At 41.2% G+C, this 22326-nt stretch overlaps 1 protein-coding gene across 3 annotated transcripts in view; it reads right to left on the bottom strand.

Moving 5' to 3' along the window:
• CAMK4 (calcium/calmodulin dependent protein kinase IV) overlaps positions 1–21907 on the bottom strand; it is a 175076-nt gene extending 153169 nt beyond the window's left edge. For 2 of the 3 annotated variants that reach the window (XM_065861261.2, XM_071802045.1), the window contains exons 1-2: positions 21557–21661; positions 21214–21421 (exon numbers count right to left, since the gene is read on the bottom strand). In XM_065861261.2, coding sequence (XP_065717333.1) covers positions 21214–21380 — 167 coding nt within the window. In that variant the 5' untranslated portion in view covers positions 21381–21421; positions 21557–21661. Of the gene's footprint in view, positions 1–21213; positions 21422–21556 lie in introns of all 3 variants that reach the window. The other variant, XM_071802044.1, reaches the window with a different exon arrangement.
• Positions 21908–22326: the final 419 nt, after the last annotated feature.

The raw sequence follows: 22326 nt of genomic DNA, 5'->3' as shown, positions 1-22326 counted from the left end.
AAGTCCACAAATGATCAACTGTATGTCCAATTGTAGTTTAAAAAAAATGCAATCCAAAAACAAACAACTGGTAAGAAGCACTAAGCATTATCCCAAGTATAAACTTCATGTGGAATGTCCCACTTGACTGGAAGTTGGCTAACATGATGCTCATCTACAAGAAGGGCCAGAAGGATGATCTGGAGAACTACAGACCTGCCACTCTAACCTCAGTGCCGGACAAGGTCATGGAGCAGATGATCTTGAGTAGCATCACACGGTACATACAATAGAACCATATGATCAGGCCCAGTCAACATGGATTTATGAAAGGCAGGTCCTGTTTGACCTACCTGATCTCCTTCTATGACAAAGTGTCCAAACTAGTAGATGAGCTAAAGACCATGGATGTTGTGTACTTAGACTTCAGTAAGGCCTTTGACGCCACATCCCACAACATTCTCCTGGAGAAGCTGCAGCTCATGGCCTGAATGGGTGTACTCTGCAATGGATAAAGAACTGGCTGGATGGCCAGGCTCAAAGAGTTCTGGTGAACGGAGCCAAATCCAGTTGGTGGCTGGTCACAAGTGGTGTTCCCCAGGGCTCAGTAGTGGGGCCAGTTTAATCTCTTTATCAATGATCTGGATGAGGGGATGGAGTGCACCCTCAGTAAGTTTGCAGATGACACCAAATTGGGTGGGAGTGTTGATCTGCTGGAAAGTAGGATGGCCATACAGAGGGATGTGGACTGGCTGGATCATTGGCCTGAGGCCAGCTGTATGAGGTTTAACAAGGCCAAGTGCCACATCCTGCACTTGGGTCACAACAACCCCAGGCAGCGCTACAGGCTCAGGGAAGAGTGGCTGGAAAGCTGTCTGGCAGAGAGGGATCTGGGGGATGTTGACTGGCAGCCAGCTGAACATGAGCCAGCAGTGTGCCCAGATGTCCAAAAAGGCCAACAGCATCCTGGCTTGTATCAGGAATAGTGTGGCCAGCAGGACTAGGGAAGTGATTGTGCCACTGTACTTGGTGCTGGTGAGGCCCCACCTCAAGTACTGTGTTCAGTTTTGGGCCCCTCATAATAAAAAGGACACTGAGGTACTAGAGAGAGTACAGCGAGGCCAACGAAGCTGGTGGAGGATCTGGAGCACAAGTCTTACGAGGAGCGGTTGAGGGAACTGGGGCTGTTTATCCCGGAGGAGGCTGAGCAGAGACCTTATCGCTCTCTACAACTACCTTAAAGGAGAATGTAGCATGGAGGGTGTTGGTCTCTTCTCTCAAGTAGCAAGTGATAGGACAAGAGGAAATTGTGCCAGGGGAGGTTTAGATTGGATGTTAGGAAAAATTCAGTATAGGAAAAAAAAAAATCTTTTCAGATGTGAAGGGTTGGTGTTTTTTAGATTTTTAAATGTCTGGAAGTTCTGAAACAAAGTACCTCGTGCTTCCAAACAAGATATCTCCACAAGTAGAATATAAAATCATTAGAGCTGATACTTACTAAAAGGTAAATTTAAGTTTCCTTTGAACACAATAACACACATATCCAGTGCACTACCTACTCATTTCTGAGAGCAACATTTTACATGTAGAAGACCACAACACAAGCCCTCAAAGACATTTTTATTTCAATTTGAGATAAGAATTTGACGAGGAGAATTTGGCTAATTCCTTGGTGATGTCAACAAATCAATATTGAACTTACTGCTATCAACAAGCAGGCACTGAAAAATCAATGCAGTTATTCTGAAGATAAGCAGGAAGAACTCTCCTGAGTCATCAAGACAGCTCCTAGTAACATGGGTAACCATGTCATACAGTCTCTTACACAAAATTATCACATTCTAATTTTCCGCACATTTCTTGTCTATCCTGCTCATATTGAGAAGGTCTGTCACGGAACTACAGATGGTTAGAAATTTTCTTCTAAGTAACAAATTTTGTTGTAATCATGGTCAAGTTACTTCTCTCTCCCTTTGCATGAAGGAGAAGTCCTTAAATTTGAGTCAGTCTATCTCACAGGTGTGGTTCTCTGTTGGAGAACCATCATCACCTTTCCCCAGCACCATCTGTTAGATTAAGGGAATGAAATTCCTCCACAGTGTATTTTCAGATGAAAAATTTACAAAGAAGCATAAACAAGATTTTTCATAATACATATAAAGGCAAGAATTCTATGGCACTGGTGCAGTCCCTTTTCACAACTGCAATTATTATGATGGCTGGATAAAAACTGAAAACCCATCAGGTCCTATAACTCACAGACACACATCATTTTCAAGTGCCACTTAAAACCATGCCATTTTTCATTTTTGTTTGACAGAGTTACTGGAGCTGAGTCCTTCTATATTCAGGATTCATTAAATTTATCCACACTTAAACCACATTATAAAAACAGGAGGAGGAAGATAGGATGGCGGTAGAAATCTATCTGCGTAATGAAATCTAATCCCTTGCTTCCCCTGAAACATCAAGATTTCTGTCAGCTTTCTGACTAGCATGCCAATTATACCCTGTTTGGGGTATAATGGGACTTATAAGTCCCAAACACTTATCACAAGAAGATAGGTGTAGTATGCCAAAATTTTCAACTTATGAAGTTGCACCTGTTAAATACAGTAGAGAGTACTTCTTCATCTTTGCATAAAGACAATTGAGAGTGCTTTCTAAAGAAAGTGCTAGGAGCTGGGGGGCAGTAAAGTGAGAATAGCCCTAGATGACCTTAGCTAAAGGAGCAAGGAGTCAGCAAAAGAATGTAAAGGAACAGATTAATGCTTGGTATGGGCAATGCTGCAATAATTCTTTTTTTTTTTTTTTTTTTCCAGTTTGAGTGGGATAATGGTATAGAAGGCAACAGTTTTATAAAACATCTGCTTTTAGCATTTTTTTCTCTGTCCCATGAAAATTTGCCCATACAATCTAATCTTCATCAAAGCTTGCCACTGTTCTTTCAGTTTTTCTGGTTTTTTTCCAGTGTTCATGTTTAAGTGATATTCCTTTGGTTTGCTATACCTCTTATTTAATATTCTAATTATTGACTATAGCATAAACTTAGGAATATGCTGATTGGCATCAGCAATACAGGAAAGGGCTGTAAAATCAGAAAAGAAAAACTGGGGAGTGGGAGCAGGAGAAAAGGGATAAAATATAGCTGTATTAAACGGAAGGTCATGCATCACAGACAAATAACAAGAACTTTGCTATAAAATGTAAGTCTCAGCAACTGCAAGCAGAGAAGGAAAATGGAAGACATACAGTTTGGGCAACAACCAACCAGACAGCTACAAACTACCAAGACAGCAGCTTTGAGAATCTCAAATGTGATCCCGTTCCATTCAATAATGTTTATTGTTCTTATCAGAAAAGTCTGAGAATTTTATAACTGGGTCATCAGATAAACACAGCTTCTGCAACCTCTCAATATCCCAGTAAGGAAATATATCATATGAAAGCTGCACCACTTCCAGTGTAACATGTAAATCACAGTCCAACCAGGAACCAAAGACAGAAGGTGAAAAGAGTTAAAAGAGGGATCTGCATCAAAATTCTCATAAGGCACCATGGTACAAAAGATAAACATAGTTTGTTCTTGCAATCTGGTTACTTTGAATCAAGAATGTCTGTAATTAACACAAAATGTAAAATGTGAAAGTGTTTGTAAACTTTAATCTGAAATTGTTGAATAATTCCATGCTGTAAAAATGTCCTTTATCCACATCATACCAATAATTCAATTACTCATCCTAATGCAAAACAAAAACATATGCCAAAATACTGTAATTTATCATGGGATGCAAACTCTAGAGTTTCTCAAATCTGTCAATTCACTATTGTAAAGATGTCAATATGTAGACAAAACCAAACTTTAACAGGCATGACTGTCAAGCATGAAATATGGTCTTCCAATGTCCACATGCCATTGTAGATGACATCTTGCTAATCATTATTGTTCTGTTTCAGCTGTGAGCAGGGAAAAACACAATAAAATAGACTCACTAGATATTCAATAGAGTTAAAACACATGACTGCTAAGAAGCATCATGGTAAACTATTTAACTAGGCTATCTGGTAAACATTTATTGTATTCATTCAAAAACAGCAAATATAACCAGTTCACAAAATAGGAGCTGACAGGAAAATAAAGTAAGGTTTGTTGGGCTATTTATTTAAAGAATAAATGTCACCAGCTCTAATTTAGATGGTCATATGCAAGACAAATATATCTAACATTTTTTTTCCGTCATAAATGACATTTCAACTTTTCTAAGGTCATGCAAAAAAATAATGTGAAGAGGTTAAAATATTTTGCTTTCCTTTTTTTTTTTTTTAAATACATAAATGTTGCTAGAACGATAAAAAACAGACTAGCACAGATTAAACCAGAAATCCCTTTACAGTAAAATGAGCTATTGTCTTTTAACTAGACAAGCTGAATATTGAAATGGTCAAAAACGTATTGTTGTGCTGCAGAGGAAGAGAAGGTGGAGGAGGAGATGACCAAGGTTGATTTGTCATCTGTAATGAATGATTCTCTGGAAATGTAAGAGTATTCTCTTTATGCTACTGCCAATCAATTCAACTCTGTGAGCAAGTTTTTATAGTAATGAATAAAACTGCCTTTCTCTGCTCAGTTTTATTCCTGTTCCATCTGCTTTTGAACACCTGTTGTATGAATTATGCATAGAGATGGGATTTGAATTTAAATAGAAAAAATAATTTATCTGCACATTTATTATGGAGGTATTATGGAGATGGAGATGGGTTTCATTTCTATGAAAGTCAGAGCAAAAAACATGCAAGTGAATTTTAGGGTATCTCTTTCATTGCAGATTTTCCATTACACATTGACCCAATCTGGAAATTTATTACTGATCTTATTTAGCATTCATTGATAATTAATTTTAACTATCAATCCAAATGGTGTTCTTGTTTGTAGTTAAGATACTCTCCAACTAAATTTCTGTGAAGGGAGAATCAGATGAAATACATTTACTGGCCTTCCTCTCCCCTGCAGCAAACACACATCCACCTTTATTATGTTTCTTCACCTGATCACTTGAAACCTAAGGTCATTAAACAAAATCATTAGTTATTTCCTAAATTATCATCAGTATCTACACCACAAAGTGTTGCTTCCCATTACAAAATCAACTTTGCAGCCCTTCCCTTTTTAAATTTACTATGCCATTCAGCCAGAAAATCATGAGGATTTGAAGAGAATGTAGAGAGATGGATCACTCACTGTTTTAACAGCACTAGGCATGGTGGGGAGATCCAATGAAGCTAGCAGGTTAAAACATGCATGCACACATTATTTACAGGTCTTTGAATTTAGATTATTATGAAGATATCAGAGTTACCAGCATGTTTTCTGTTCAGTTTTTGGAAATCACTATTGTACAATATGGAAAGCTGACAACTGAATGTTATCTCTCAGAAAAACAAACATCAGTAAAGCACTGTATACCATATTAGAATTGTGGTTCATTAATCTAGAAAACATGTCAACAGGGGGACAAAATAATAATACAGAATATAGAAAAAAAGGGAAAAAAGAAAAATGAAAAAATAAAAAAGAAGAAAAAAGAAAAAAGAAAACAGAAAAAAAGAAAAAAGAAAAAAGGCAAAAAGAAATAAGAAATAAGAAAATGGAAAATAGAAAAAGAAAAAGAAAAAGAGAGAAAAAGAGAAAAAGGAAAAAGAAAAAAAATCAGTACTCATCCATTGCAGTCTTTTTCTTGACGCCTTATAAGCCTTACCAAGACAACCATTTTCTCTGCAAAAGTATAAAACTATGTAATACCACTACACACACACACAGAAAATCAATGTGTACCGAAAGACTTGAAATAATTTCTGGTCCAAAGCATGTTCTTAAAACATCCTCATTTTTTCACAACGTTAGACCAGTATTGGACACCTAATAAATCAGAAACAGCAAACACCATCTTGCACATATAGAGAATCTGAAAGAGGTACTTTGACAAATTTAAATAAAATTCAAACAACTAATCACCAAAGAATACAAGCAGCTAGAAGGCCTCATTATCAATTGAAAGTTGCACAATTTATGATCAGCCTTCCACAGAACGGGTATTAAAGTCCACTCCTTTCAACATAGTATTCATTTTTTTTTACAGCTAAACACAAAATAACATCACATAGCAGCTTCTTTGGTATTGGCAGTGTGCCTCTGTTAACAAGGATTATTTAAAGAAACATCAATATGAATATTATTTCAGAAGTACTTGAAGATAATGCTGGACCTCTTATTCCATGGATATTCATTACAATTTCACACATTTTTTAATTTCCATTCATTCATGAGTGCAAAATTGTTCATTGAAAGTAATTTATTTACATTAAATTGGAATTCCTGCATTTCATTTCTGAGATAATCCCAACTTCTGTATATGAATTTGTTATCTACTAATGTCAGCATTTTAGTTTTTTAATACATGAACAAATGTCAACAAGCAATTCACAATTTATGGTGACTGATCTGATTGACTGACCTCCCTTCTGTGCTATGCTGCCTCATTAGAAAACATAAAATCAAGACATTCATAGAATGTTTTTGTTTATGCAGTATTCAGTTCTGCCAAAGTCTGTGGAGCAATCAGGGTCATCTTCATGAATAAAACCACAATCAGCTGAGTATTTTAAGATGCAGTATGAGTTCCCAAAGGCAGTGAACCTGGTAGACATGGATACGCTTTAAAGATCAAAAGACTGAAAATAACTAATAATTTTGGTGCATTTATCATTATCTGAATTGAGAAGACACTACAAATACTTCCAATAACAAAAAATTATTGCAGGGGCAGGGAGAAGGGGGTAGAGGGAGGAACCCCGGTTTAGAATGTTGCCTCCTCCATAAACCCAAGCCATTGCTTCTTTTCACCATGCCTGGAGAGAAGCCAGGAGAGATGCAACACATTTCTGTGAAGAGAGCCTGGGGAAAAGGACTTTTCAGATGACATCAGTTCTGAGGTAAAGTTGCAGTTTTGGCATCTTATCTGTGGCATATGGGTGCTCACAGCGAGGTATGCATCAGAGCACAGACAACACCTTTGTTGAAGGACTTAAATTTTAATGCTGTTGGTTTTGAGGCTTTGCATTATACATCTTGAACATGCTTTTACTATTGCTTTATCCCTTCCCAAAAAGCTGTGATAAATAGACAGTAAATTGTCAAAGGGCAGCATGTTTTTTGTTTTTTTTTTTCTCAAAGGGTTTCCCATTTTTATTATCTTTCATGTTTTATGGTTCTTGAGTTCTAGCATGGATAGCTGCATATGTGAAAGGAGGACAACTTATAAGCTACACTACTATGTTGTTCAGATGACTACTTCACTTGTGTCAGAATCAGCATACAGTTCCAATCATGTAATTTCATGGTTCACACCAAATAATTTCTCTCCTGTTATTTCCTGCAGATGAAATTCAAAGAGGCAAAAGATTTGATTGCTACAGATTGAATGGTCCTTTTCAAAGTCATATTGTTGTAGGGTCTCCGAACTTAGAATTATTTTACAAGGAAAGCATCAACACCTGAGCAATCTACTCTCAAGGCAACAGATGTAAATATTTATGATCCCTAATAGTCCGTGTGTTTTAACTGATAATAATCTATGACAGTAACACCATTTTTGCCTCCATTCTATAACCAAGAGATACAATTGCAATGTGTGTTGGTATAGTATTGTATTACCATTACTCCATCTCTCTATTTTAAATATTATATAGTCTATGAAATTGAGCACACATAATGTATATATTGACCAAAAACCCCACACTTGAAAGTGGTCTTGAATAGCTCATTCTCCATGATCTTTCCCATTCCATCACGCCGACAGATCTTAAAAAAACCCACAGCTCACCAGGAAAAAAGAAGTAGGCTTCCAAGCGCATGACCGCAACCTTCCCACACACTCCGGTAAACTCAAAGGAAATGTCATTCTGTCCTTAAGACATAAAATCCTCGGTAGTTGCAGTACATTTGAGCTGCTCCAGAGCACACTGCTAGCCAAGATGGCATGCTGTGCAGAATCTTCCCTGCTCACTCCGCCACAACAAAACATGCATTTACCCTCCAAAACAGATCTTATCTCCCAGGTCAGAAAAAGCTGGGAAAGCATCACAAGCAACAAACTGCAGTCTTAGAACAGGGCAAGAAAGAAGTATGCTTTCCTTGCCTTGTTCAGATGAGTTTCTAGAGGTTTACAAGCTAACACTCTGGGAAAACACATTCTGTGCACATTTGCCAAAAGAGGGTTCACTCCGAAAGACCTTTCTTAACACTGAGATACAAAAGTAAGGTGACAACAAGAAAACAACACACTTCCACAACACAAAAATTCCTAAATTAAATTCTAAATGATTCACCAGCTCAGTTTTCACAGAGCTGCTAGCTCAGACTCCAAAGAACAAGGGAAGGAAAAAAATCCTCACAAATTAGAGATTAGTTTAGTTTTTAAGAGCAGAAACCAATAACCTAAAATGCATCCTCTGGTGATTACTGGCTGACTGAAGACACTGACAGCGCAAGCCCAAACGAAGGATCATTAAAAACAAATGTAAGGGTATTTCCAAGGTATCAATGACTGGTTGTAAAAGCTGTCATTCTTACTTTTTTTTTTTTTTTTTAAATAGACGAGCTAGGAAAACCATAAATATTCAAAAATACATTAGAAAACCAAAAACCAAAAGCAGCACCACAATTTGGAAATACACAGAGCATTTGGTTACCCTTTCTCAGAATGTGCATCACTGTACCATAAAAGAATATGCCTTGTAAAATTAGTGGTTATTCAGTTAATAAAGATCTGCTTATTGTGAAAAGAAGCAGCACAGTGAGAATGCCTAAAGAAGGAAGTCAACAGCAAATATGCAAGTCTATACATTTATATTCTGAATCATTGTGAAAGCACAAAGGAGTACATGTTCTTTGTTTTTATGCTGCCTTAACTCCTAGTAATGGTTCATACATATTGTACATGCAGAGATTAAAATAATATTCAAATCTTTGCATGTTTTTTCTACACAATGTGCAGTGTCAGAAGATTGCTTTCCCAAAGTCCAGCCAGCCTTCTAGCTAGCAGAAGACCACAGAAGCAGCATTCAGGTTTACTGCAATAAAGTCAGCTCAATTTGTTGGACTACAAACAAAACTAGGTCCAGGGATGCCTATTTTTTTAATTTCCTGATTGACCTTTTCAGACAATATTTAGGAAGATAAAACTGCCTTGATTTGAATGACTGAAGAGGATGGCTAGTGCTTCCTAGCAAGTACTTGGACTTCCACAGATGGGGCACATGCTACAGCAAACAGTGAGTATTTTTTCACTGACCACCATTCATAATTGCTGGTGTTTTCAAATGTGGCTATTTACTATGTGAGCAAGCATTTAAACATCTGTTATTGGCAGAATTCTTCCTATGAAACTGTGTCCATTACTATCCCTTACATGATACTATGTGTACTTGGACACACACCTGAAAACGCAGTGGAATGAACACATATTTACTAAGTTTACCTACCATAATCATATAGGTTTATTACACAATCACACTAGGTAAAATGCTTTCAACTGAACTTGAAAATACTTATTCAATTTCAGATGTATTTTCCCTGTAACAAGCTAAATGAATGACTTTGTTACATCCGACCCTTTGCAGACTATTGCAACGGTTTTTCAAACATGACAACCCTCATATTAACAGAAATTATAACATTACTTTCAATTCCTAAAATCTCTATGTGCAAAAAACTTTTTCAGTATTCTTAAGAGTACTTACTTCAAGAGTTACTGATTTTCTCCATTAGAAATATATTTTTTAATTTAAAAAGATGACCAAAACCAGTGACAAAAATGCATAGTGGCTGACAGAAGAAATACATTAAAATAAAGAAATAGCAATTATCCAATGTAATTTTTCGTTATTAATATCTCCTTTTAAGTACAAGAAAGATGCAAAAATTACACAAAATGATCACCTATTCATTGCAGCTATTCGAAACTGCTCTGGCACTCCTTTTATATAAAAAAGGTAACAGCTCCATGTATTGACAGAAGAATCCATTGAGTACACAGACTAATAAGAGTACAGAGATAATTTAATACTCTGCAATGTCTTAACTACTCTTTCACTGCCTACTCTAAGTACGGAATTTTGATTTATGTAATATATATTCCCTTTGGCTTCTGAGTCTTGAGCAGACAGACATTGACCTGTGCATTACGTTGAACGCATCATATCACAAGCATCCTGTTAATCAACTTCCAGATTAGCTAGTTAGATTCAAATACAGTATCACTAGGACATAATCTAGGTAGGCACTAGCAAGTAGTGCAGTGCAGTAGGAGAACACCAGTGTTATAGATGGTGGCAACATGCTGATATCAGCACACACAATTTTTGCAGGTTTCACATCAGATAAGCCCTGATTTGGTCCTGTGAAATAATGTTCACAAAGTGTTAGAGTGGATTAAGTGTTCCTGAACTGCATCTTTTGGTTCAGCTAAATTCAGTCTGCCCTGTGCACTCCAAGAACGCCCCTTGATGCAAAGCAAAGCACATTGAGAGGGGATAATTGGGACATTTGTTTCACAGAAGTCACTCCCAAACCAAATTAAAACTTCAGTGTGTATGCACCCACAAATTGCTTTTTCAAAACAGGAACGTTGCAATATGTTACAAACAAAATCTTTCTGATTCTGTAAGTGGAAACATGTAAATACATGCCATTATCAGTAGTCTATTTAAGTTCGTATTTAGAAAAAGAAGAAAAGCTTGTTTCAAACTATTTTTATATAACACAGTTATGACTTAGATATTACTGATTGTACTGAAAACCAAGTAATCTATTTACAGAGGTAGCAGGGCAGTTTTTTGCACAGGAACAAGCATTAACACATCCCTGAAAGAATGCAAATACAATATTGTCAGTTTCTCTGACATGACTGCCCACAACTGTTGTCAGCTAAAAATTTTGTCCACAGCTGATTGAATCAACAAACCTATTTTCCATCATGGCATGATGGAAGCAATGCCTCAGTCACAGTATTGACATTAATCAGCCATTAAGAAAAATGCACATTTTATCATGTGTTTTTTGAGACCTAGTGGAGGCATTGAGTTTGAAGCTCAGTGCAAAACTCCTGGCTGCAGGAGAACAACGGCTTTCCCACAAATCTGAACTGTAAAGGGGTTTAACAACCATCTTTAAAACTTAAAACTCATTTTCTAACAAGAAAGAAATGTCAACTGTGCCAACAAATAATTTTTTAAAATAATTTTTTAAATCTCTGTATTATTTTCTAAGAGACATGAAGACAGAGATAATATTTAGACAAGGTACATAGTGCCTAAGATAGGCATTTGGACAACACATTCAATAACAGTCTCTAATGGCAAGGTTTAAAATAAATAGCCTAAGAGCCCATTTCTCTCCATGGTTAGAGAGTCTCAAGTGAAATGGTGTATCTTCTTTCAATTGTTTTTTATTCACAAAATTGTAGAGAAAATTTTATTTTCACGCTTTTTCCAACACCCAGGTTATTAATTCTGAGTCAACCAATTGTTGAACTGAGCCAGACAAAACTGAAGAAAATATTCTCCCTGCACTAAGTAAAAACTGTTAGTTATCAAAACCCGGGCTATAGCCTGCAAGTTCTGGTTCCTGGTACTCAAATGACAATTTTCATCCACATCACTTGGTTAAGAAGCTACAGATCTTCCAGAGAAAACATTTGCTGCTTGGTATTAATTTTTCTTTATTACTCTCCAAAGATGAGCATGCATTTTGATAGGGACTGACTTCCCCGCTCCTAGAGGAGTATCTCGATTAACAAAATTCTGACATCCTCTTTCTGGCCAATTTAGCATTGGATTGTCTTCTCCACAATGGTGCTGCTTCAGTGGAAGAAGCAAAGAGCATGTTCACCACAGAAGAGCCTGCAGTCAAATGCCTAGTACATGCCTGGTCCTGGACTTGAGTCACAACAACCCCAGGCAGCACTACAGGCTCAGGGAAGTGTGGCTGGAAGGCGGCCTGGCAAAAAGGGATCTGGAGGTGCTGACGGGCACCCAGCTGCACATGAATCAGCAGCATGCCCAGGTGGCCAAATAGGCCAACAGCATCCTGGCTTGTATCAGGAATAGTGTGGCCAGCAGGACTAGGGAAGTGATTATGCCACTGTACTTGGCACTGGTGAGGACCCACTGTGTTCAGTTTTGGGCCACTCACTACAAGAAAGACATTGAGGTGCTGGAGAGAGTTCAGAGAAGTGCAATGAAGCTGGTGAAGGGTCTAAAGAACAAGTCTTATGAGGAGTGGCTGAGGGAACTGAGGCTGTTTAGCCTGGAGAAAAGGAGGCTGAGGGGAGACCTTATTGCTGTCTACAACTACTTGAAAGGAGGTTATAGAGAGGTGGGTGTCATTCTCTTCTCCCAAGTAGCAAGTGATAGGACAGGAAGAAATGGCCTCAGGTTGTGCCAGGAGATGTTTAGATTGGATATTAGGAAAAATTCTTTACAGAAAAGGTTGTCAGGCATTGGAAGAGGCTGCCCAAGAAAGTGGAGTCACCATCCCTGGAGGTGTTTAAAAGATGTATAGATAAGGTTCATAGGGATATGGTTTAGAGGTGGACTTGGCAGTGTTAGGTTAACAGTTGGAGTAAATGATCTTAAAAGTCTTTTCCAAACAAAATGTTTCTATGACATTTTTCAAGGGGAAAGCTGGTGGACAGAACGTCTTCAAGGTGGATGGAACCTCTTCAAGAGGAAAAGCAAGTGAAAATCTTCATCTGGGGTTATGCTGGCTGGTGCAGTGCACGAAGAAGACTGTTCTCCACATCCAGCTGCCACCTCGGCCAGTAGTAAAAGGCCATCATGTGCTCTCTATCTCCTATGTTCCTACCTCAAAGCAAGGTCCAATGTACCTATAACAGTCTCAAACACGACCTCAGACTCACCTTTTCAACAACCTTCTCCATCAGCAGGAACTGCCGGAATGAAAATGCTTGCTGCTTGCCTGAATGTGTGAGGATAACAAGCTGCAGTTTGTGGCATGATGTGACATGGAGGACAGATAGACCTACACAGCCAATTTCTGATCAAAGATAACACTCATCGTGCTTCAGCTAAACACTCCATGCTCACATTCAGACAGCTTGTACCATGTGCTGTCAGCAGCATGCCTGCATCTCTTTGCACATCCTCAGGTACATTACTAAAGGTCACAAGTTAAACAAAAGTGTTACTAAAGGGGGGACTGACCTACTTTAAATGTAGCTCAAAGCAAAATAAGCGAATGATTTTCGGAACAATCATGGCAAACAGTCTATATAACAAACAGCTCTTGAGATGAACAGAAGAAAGGCCCCTTTTTAATGAAGGAATGGAAAGGAAAATAATTTACGTACTTTCAATGCAAAAAAAAAAAAAAAAGTTTGAATTTCAAAGCATCAAGTGCAAAACCAGTTCATTTCTATAAAATTACGCTTATACTGTGGAGCTTCCTGATTTCATCTACTACTGTCATTACAAAAGCAGATGCTACTATAACAGCACTCATAAACAGGACTGACAGAGTAAGATGTCATTCTACACATTGAAATCTTGAGTTCAAACCACACATTGGATTTAAACTCTCCCAATGCTAAGACCTCAAGGACAGAAACCACCTATGATTCAGTTCACACCATCAATTACAGAATCACAGAATGTTAGGGATTGGAAGGGACCTCGAAAGATAATCTAGTGCAATCCGCCTGCTGGAGCAGGAACACGTAGATGAGGTTACACAGGAAGGTGTCCAGGTGGGTTTTGAATGTCTCCAGAGAAAGAGACTCCACAATCTCTCTGGGCAGCCTGTTCCAGTGTTCTGTCACCCTCACTCTGAAGAAGTTTCTTCTCAAATTTAAGTGGAACCTCTTGTGTTCCAGTTTGTACCCATTACCCCTTGTCCTATCATTGGTTGTCACCGAGAAGAGCCTGGCTCCATCCTCGTGACACTCACCCTTTATTTGTAAACATTAATGAGGTCACTCCTCAGTCTCCTCTTCTCCAAGCTAATGAGATTCAGCTCCCTCAGCCTTTCCTCATAAGGGAGATGCTTCAATTCCTTAATCATCTTCATTGCTCTGCACTGGACTCTCTCCAGCAGTTCCCTGTCCTTCTTGAACTGAGGGGCCCAGAACTGGACACAATATTCCAGATGTGGTCTCACCAGGGCAGAGTAGAGGGGAAGGAGAACCTCTCTCGACCTACTAACCACCCCCCTTCTAATACACTCCAGGATGCCATTGGCCCTCTTGGCCACAAGGGCACAGTGCTGGCTCATGGTCATACTTACAGCTTGTTCAGAATGAAGTAGTATGTTTGTTCTTCATTTGTGCAATTGTGAACACATAATGCTAGACCTGTTTTATTTTGACTTACAGTGGAGTGACTCTCCTACCCAACTCTCCAGCCTGTCCAAGTCTCACTGGATGGCAGCACAGCCTTCTGGTGTGTCAGCCACTCCTCCCAGCTTCGTGTCATCAGCAAACCTGCTGATAGGTAAGTTTACATGCTGGAGAGTTGGGTAGGGAAAAATTTAATGAAATACAACAAGGGAAAGTGTAGAGTCTTGCATCTGGGCAGGAACAACCCCAGGTACCGGTATAAGTTGGGGAACGACCTATTGGAGAGCAGGGTAGGGGAAAGGGACCTGAGGGTCCTGGTGGACAGCAGGATGACCATGAGCCAGCACTGTGCCCTTGTGGCCAGGAACGCCAATGGCATCCCGGGGTGTATTGGAAGGCGGGTGGTTAGTAGGTGGAGAGAGGTTCTCTTTCCCCTCTACTCTGCCCTGGTGAGACCTTATCTGGAATATTGTGTCCAGTTCTGGGCCAGAGTCCAGCACAGAGCCACAAAGATGATTAAGGGATTGAAGCATCTCCCTTATGAGGAAAGGCTGAGGGAGCTGGATCTCTTCAGCTTGGAGAAGAGGAGACTGAGGGGTGACCTCATTAATGTTTACAGATAAAGGGCGAGTGTCACGAGGATGGAGCCAGGCTCTTCTCGGTGACAACCAATGATAGGACAAAGGGTAATGGGTACAAACTGGAACACAAGAGGTTCCACTTAAATTTGAGAAGAAACTTCTTCAGAGTGAGGGTGACAGAACACTGGAACAGGCTGCCCAGAGAGATTGTGGAGTCTCTTTCTCTGGAGACATTCAAAACCCACCTGGACGCATTCCTGTGTAACCTCATCTACGTGTTCCTGCTCCAGCAGGGGGATTGGACTGGATGATCTTTCGAGGTCCCTTCCAATCCCTAACATTCTGTGATTCTGTAAATTGCAAGTATTGAGTGCCTTTAAGTTTCAGGACCTCAGCAAGGATCACACAATTGAAAGACAGCCCATGAAGGACAAGCTAACCTTGGAAGTTCCTGATTTATCATTCTTATCAAAGAGAAATCTCTGTTACTTTTCTAGATTTTTAAAATTATTATTTTATTTAATCTTTGAAATGAAACAAAGCCCTAAGGATTTTGTTGGAAGTAACTTCCAGCTGCCCTTGATCATTTAATAGATCTGCAATACACCTACAATAATATTAGACAGTTTATACTCAAATAGTCATGTAGTTTGGCACAGCTAGGCAAGGAAGTGCATATTCAGTAAAATTTCATAAATAAAATTACAACAAAGAGAAATTCCTTTTCTGAATATAAATATATAATAATAAATATAAATATATAATAATATAAATAAAATTATTTATTTATATAAATATAAATAAATATAAATATATAATAATATAAATAACATTATATATTTATATAAATATAAATAAATATAAATATATAATAATATAATATTCCTTTTATATTTCTGAATATAAAAACTTCTTATTAATTTCCTCTTCACTTAAAGACCATTTTTAAACTAATCCTGAATACCAAGACTCTGCATAGAAAGATAGGGTATGGATTATATCATGCCAAGAAAAGGTTTTAGTCCTTAAGGAACACACAAGTTTAAAATCTAAAATTATTAATTTTTTTTCCATGGGAGTGTGGGAAAAAAAAGCCTTTAGATGAAATATATGCAGAAAAAAATTTCAATGGCCACAACTGACCAATGTTGCAAACTTTAGTGAAGGAACAGGTATTCTTTATAAAACAAATACCAGAATTTCATCTTTACATCATTTTGAACTACCGTTAAGTGGCACAGACAAAATCCTCTTGTCAGAAATGGACTAAAAATAAGGTGAACTACCCAGGATCAAATAAACCATGAAAATAGTCATCCTGACTCAGAATAACAGCCTGTCTAGTGCAGAATACTGGTTTTAACACTGGCCAAAAACAGATGCCTCAGGAAGAATATAAGAATAGAGCAAAACTATACCAATACTGTCAAAGAGTATTCTCATAACATTCAACAACTTGTAGTTCAATAGTATCTTCATGTTTAATCAGTCTTAATGGATTTCTAGAATGTAAACTTGCCTAGGTGTCTGTTAAACCCATGTAAGTTTTTAGCATACATAATATTCAGTGGCCAGGAGTTCCATCACTTAAGTACACACTGTGCTGCAACAGCCTTACCTCCTGTGCTTCATTTTTCACTTGCTAGCTCTGTCAGATGTCCTGCAGAGCATGAATCAAAGAAAAAAGGAAATAAGCACCTCTAACCAGGTGTTCTTTCTACATCGTAAGTGTCTCCAGAGCTCCCTCTCTTAATCTTACTAATAAAACAACTAAATGGTTTCTCCTCCACCCCCATTTTATTTATTTAAACTGAACTTCATCATAGAATCACAGAACACTTTGGGTTGGAAGGGACCTTAAAGATCATCTAGTTCCAACCCCCCTGCCATGGGCATGAACACCTTCCACTAGACCAGGTTGCTCAAAGCCCCATCCAGCCTGACCTTGAACACTTCCAGGGATGGGGCATCCACAGCTTCCCTGTCCAGCCTGTTCCAGTGTCTCACCACCCTCATGGTGAAGAATTTCTTCCTTATATCTAATCTGAATCTACTCCCTTTCAGTTTAAATCCATTACCCCCTGTCCTGTCACTACAGGCCCTTGTAAAAAGTCCATCTCCAGCTTTGTTGTAGGCCCCCTTTACATACTTGAAGGCTGCTCTAAGGTCTTCCCAGAGCCTTCTCTTCCCCAGGCTGAAAAACTCTGACTCTTTCAGTCTTCTTCATTGGACAGGTGCTTCAGCCCTCTGTTCATCTTTGTGACTGACCTCCAACAAGTCTATGCCTTTCTTCTGTTGGGGACCCAAGAGCTGAAAGCAGTGCTCCAGGTGAGTCCTCATAAGAGTGGAGTAGAGGGGAAGAATCACCTTCCTCAACCTGCTGGTCACACTTCTTTTGATGTAGCCCAGCATATGGTTGGTTTTCTGGGCTTCAGGCACAAATTGCCAGCTCATGTTGAGCTACTCTTCAGTCACCACCTCCAAGTTCTCCTCAGGGCTGCCCTCAATCCATTCTCTGCCCAGGCTGTATTTGTGCTTGGGATTGTCTCAACCCCTGTGCAAGACCTTGCACTTGGCCTTCTTGAACTTCATGAGGTTTGCACAGACCCACCTCACAAGCCTGTCAAGGTCCCTCTGGATGGCATCCCTTCCCTCCAGCATGTTGACCACACCACACAACACCGCATCGCACCACACCACACCGCTTGGTGTCATCAGCAAACCTGCTGAGGGTGCACTCAATCCCACTGTCCATGTCACTGACAAAGATGATAAATGGCGCCAGTCCCAATACCAACCCCTGAGGAACACCACTTGCCACTGGTCTCCACCTGGACATTGAGCCACTGACAGCAACCCTTTGAGTGACACCATCCAGCCAATTCCTTATCCATCAAGTCCATGTCTCTCCGATTTAGAGACAAGGATGTTGTGTGGGACTGTGTCTAATGTAGTAGATGACATCAATTGCTCTTTGCTTAGCCACCAACACTGTAACCCCATCACAGAAGGCCAACAAATTTGTCGGGCACAATTTGCCCTTAGGGAAGCATGCTTGCTGTCACAAACCACCTCCTTATTTTCCATGTGCCTTGGCATAGTTTCCAGGAGGCTCTGCTCCATGATCTTGCCAGGCATAGAGATGATACTGACTGGCCTGTAGTTCCTCAGGTCTCCCTTTCAGTGCTCTACCAAGCAGATCCCCAAAGAGGCCAAGGTCCGTTCTCTAGAAGTCCAGGGTAATGAGCTTGCTGTGCACCCTACTCACTGCCCTAAGGATGCTGAACTCCACTATTTCATGGTCAATGCAGCCAAGTGTGCCCTTGAGCTTCACATTCCCCACCAGCCACTTGTTGGTAAGAATAAGGTCCAGCATAGCACCTGTCCTCATTGGCTCCTCTATCACTTGGAGAAGAAAGTTATCAACACATTCCAGGAACCTCCTGGATTGCTTCTGCCCAGTTGTGTTGCCCCTCCAACAGATACTGGGGTGTTTGAAGTCCCCCATGAGGACTGGGGTTTGTGAATATGAAGCTTCTCCTATCTGTCTACATGTCCTAGTTTTGGCTGGGATAGTTAATTTTATTTCTAGTAGCTGGTATAGTAGTGTGGTTTTGATTTAACATGAGAGGAAAACTGACAATACACTGATGTTTTGGGTTTTGCCTGGTAGTCAAGGACTTTCAGCTTTCAGTGCTCTACCAGGTGCAAAAGAGCCTGGGAAGGAGCAAAGCCAGGACAAAGGAGTACTCCTTACCATATGACATCATGTTCAGTATATAAACTGGAGCAGCTGGGGAGGCAAATACAGCTGCTCAGGAATGGACAGCCTATTGCATTGCGAGTGGTGAGCAATTGCTTTGTGCATCACTTGCTTTGTATATTCTATTGTAGTTACTATTTTCTCTTTCTTTGCTGTCCTAGTAAACTGTTCTTACCCCAACCCGTAAGTTTTTTTCCGCTTTTGAGTCTCTCCTCCATCCCACTTGGGAAAGTGGAGCAAGCGAGTGGCTCCATGGTCCTTGTTGCCAGTTGGCATTAAACCATGACAGTCTTTTTTGTCATGCAACATCAGGCACCAAAAGGACTGTCATGGTTTAATCCCAGCCAGCAATTAAGCCCCACACGGCTGCTCACCTCCCCACAATGGGATGGGAGAGACAATCAGAAAAGTAAAACTGAGAAAACTCATGAGTTGAGGTAAAGACAGTTTAATAAGTAAAACAAAAGCCGTGCATGCCAGTAAAGCAAAACAAGGGATCTGTTCACTACCTCCCATCAGCAGGCAGGTGTTCAGCAATCTCCAGGAAAGCCAGGCTCCACCATACATAATGGCTACCTGGGAGAACAAATGCCATCACTCTGAACACTCACCCCTTCCTTCTTCTTCCCCCAAAATATATGCTAAGCATGATGCAATATGGCATCGAATATCCCTTTAGTCAGTTTCAGTCAGCTATCCTAGCTGTGTCCTCTCCCAGCTTCCTGTGCACCTGCAGTCTTCCTTGACTTGATACAATCATTGCCAAGCAACAACAAAAACATCAGTGTATTATCAACATCTTTTTCATACTTAATCCAAAACACAGCACTACACCAGCTACCAGGAAGAAAATTAACTCTATCGTAGCCAAAATCAGGACACTACTTCTATCCAACAGCAGAGCAGGCTTAATGGCTCACATCCCTACACTAGCTGGGTGTGGTTATCTTCCTTATTCAAACCTTTTGTTAGGATTTCAGCATCTACTATGTCACCTTGCAAGGCAGAAAAACCCACTGCACCTCAGCTTTCATTATATTTTCCTTCCTCAGACAGGAGAGTTTCCATTTTAAAATCCCTTCCCAAGATTCACAATAAAGCCATGTTGTACCACCAACACAGACTATTCTTAAACAAAGCCCACAGTCACCAGCACACACACTGAAAGGATTCTAGATAGCCCACATGTAACAGTATTAATCCAGGTGACAGAGTTGGTATTGACTGCTGTTACTTAGCAGTACACACTCTTTTTTGACAATCTGGGACACAAAACTGACACAGCCATATCTCCTGCTTTACATTTTTATGTTTCTGCATAGGTGTACAGTGAAGTATATATGTGGTAAGCATAGATAAACCTATGCCTATTTAAAACTGGCTAGTCTGAGTAGCAACAGTGGCAAAAAGGTAGCAGCAGATGCTTAAAACCTACCCAGCACACCAAGGATGATACTGTATTGTATTTCTACAGCTTTTCCTGCCCCTATCAGTTACAGTATAGCAAGCACAGGTATGCTTTGTAGCAGTAACTTCCACTGCATGTCCTTTTTGCAAAAATATTGTACCAAGGCAACCATGTTATTACCTGCAAATTACCCACAGTTGTCCAGGTTTTGAATACACTATCACTGGCAAAGTTAGCAATTGCTATTTTATCTCCTGACGTAGAGATTTAAGTCATCTAATGTATACCCTTAAAATAAAAAGTGGAAAATAAAACCTTTTTTAAACGCATTATTTTCTACCCACAAATTTGACATAAACCACCAAACGTATTTAGAGAATAAAAATCACACATTAGATATGGGCAACAGCATTTTACACTGGACTTCAGTTTTGGAAAAAAAAAAAAAACTGAACACTTGGGACATTCAAGTTGACAGGCAGAAGCATCAGGGCACTATGGCAGAATTCGTGAATGAACATATACCAGGTCACTCATCTGCACTGCATTTCAATGAAAAGACTCTGCTCACTGAGGCCTACTCACAGACTCCTGTCTCAGGAGGGAGTTTTGTCAGCACAAGGTCTGAAGGTGCTGATAATGGTCATAACAATAAAAGATCTCATATGAAGTGAGGCTGCGAATAAGCTGGCATTTTAGCGCTTTCGAAGTGAAGCCTCCCATTCAGCTGATAAATACAGTATTAAGTCTAGAGCTTGCAAATATACAGGTAATCTGACTGAGGTAAAGCTGCTCATGTGGACCAGCATTTACCGAGACGGACTGATGCCCTGTCTTGAAAATCACTCGTTTCTTTCGGGGATCTGCACAGCCTGGCTCTCGGGAGGTGTCATTTTCCTTCGAAAGCCTACATGCTCTCCCAATGTCGTTCGCGCAAACCAAAGTTTTGACGCCCTCGCCACAGCGACGCAGTGCTGGTGGGGAGGGCAGATCCAGCCCCGACAGCCCCGGCACCGCGGTGGCTGCACCCGCACCCGCGCCCCGCGGCCGCCTCGTCCCGCGCCGCCTCACCGTCCCAGCTCGGACTCCAGCTCGAAGTAGTGGGCCAGGGTGTCCTTGTTGGAGCCGTCGATCCAGTAATCGGACGTAGCGGACCCGGGGCGACCGGCAGCCGAGGAGCCGGAGGAGGACGAGGATGAGGAGGAAGAGGAAGAGGAGGGCATGGTGACTTTCAGCATGCTGAGACGCCTGCCGGCGGCTGCCCTCTCCTCGGCACCAGCTGCAGAAAGCAAAGCGACAGAGTGGCTGGTGGCGGCGGCAGCTCAGCTCCCCTCCCGTCCTCCCTCTCTCCTTTCTTCCTTCCTTCCTTCCCTCCCTCCCTCTCTCTCTCTCTCTCTTCCCTCCTCCTCCCCACCTCCCGCGCCGCGTCGGCCCGGGCCGAGCTGGAGCGGCGACGGCGGCTGCGGCTCCCCCCAGCCCGGAGGGGCGGTGGGGGAGCCTCACGCCTGGGCGGGCCCAGAGCGGCCGGCGGGGCGGGGCGGAGCGCAGCGGGGCGGGCTGGGCACGGCGAGCGGGCGGCGAGGCACAGGGGACTGCTGCGGGCGGGGGTCGAGCCGTTCCCGGGCCCCTAGCCCCGCCGAGCCGAGTGCAGCCCGTAGTCGCCTGACCCCGACGCGTGGGCGATCCCCGTCGGCCGGGACCGATCCCCCGGGCTGGCCCTGTGCGGCGACCGCTCTGCGGGTTCACTAAAAGCATGCTAACACAAGCGGTCACCGGGAGCGCAGCCGCCCGCAGCCCAATGAACGGGCGGGATCGAGCTTCACGGGGGTACAACATCACGAAGGAGAAATGGCATGCCGATCGGGAGGGACCGCTGCGGTTTTTGCCAGGGTCCGGCGGCGCGGGCCGTACCGGTCGGCGGTGGGGCCGGGAGGCATGTGTAGCGCGTAGCGAGGTGGGCGCCGCCCCATTATGCCGCACCATTTTGCCAGTTCCAGATCTGCGATCGGTTATCAGGGTGCATCACGGAGTTCAGGATTTTATCTCTCAGCGTTTGCTGTGCGTTTGGGAAGGAGGATGTGGAGGCAGGGACTGAACACCACCAGTAACAGTGGGAAGAGGCTGACAAGTGCTCAAACATGACTGCCGTAAAGAAGTTGTCATGCTTTAATGTCACTCTTAACA

The sequence above is a fragment of the Patagioenas fasciata genome, chromosome Z (assembly GCF_037038585.1).
Source record: "Patagioenas fasciata isolate bPatFas1 chromosome Z, bPatFas1.hap1, whole genome shotgun sequence".
NCBI lineage: Eukaryota > Metazoa > Chordata > Aves > Columbiformes > Columbidae > Patagioenas > Patagioenas fasciata.
The sequence above is the reverse complement of the archived record's forward strand: the minus strand, read 5'-3'. Positions and strand labels throughout refer to the sequence as shown.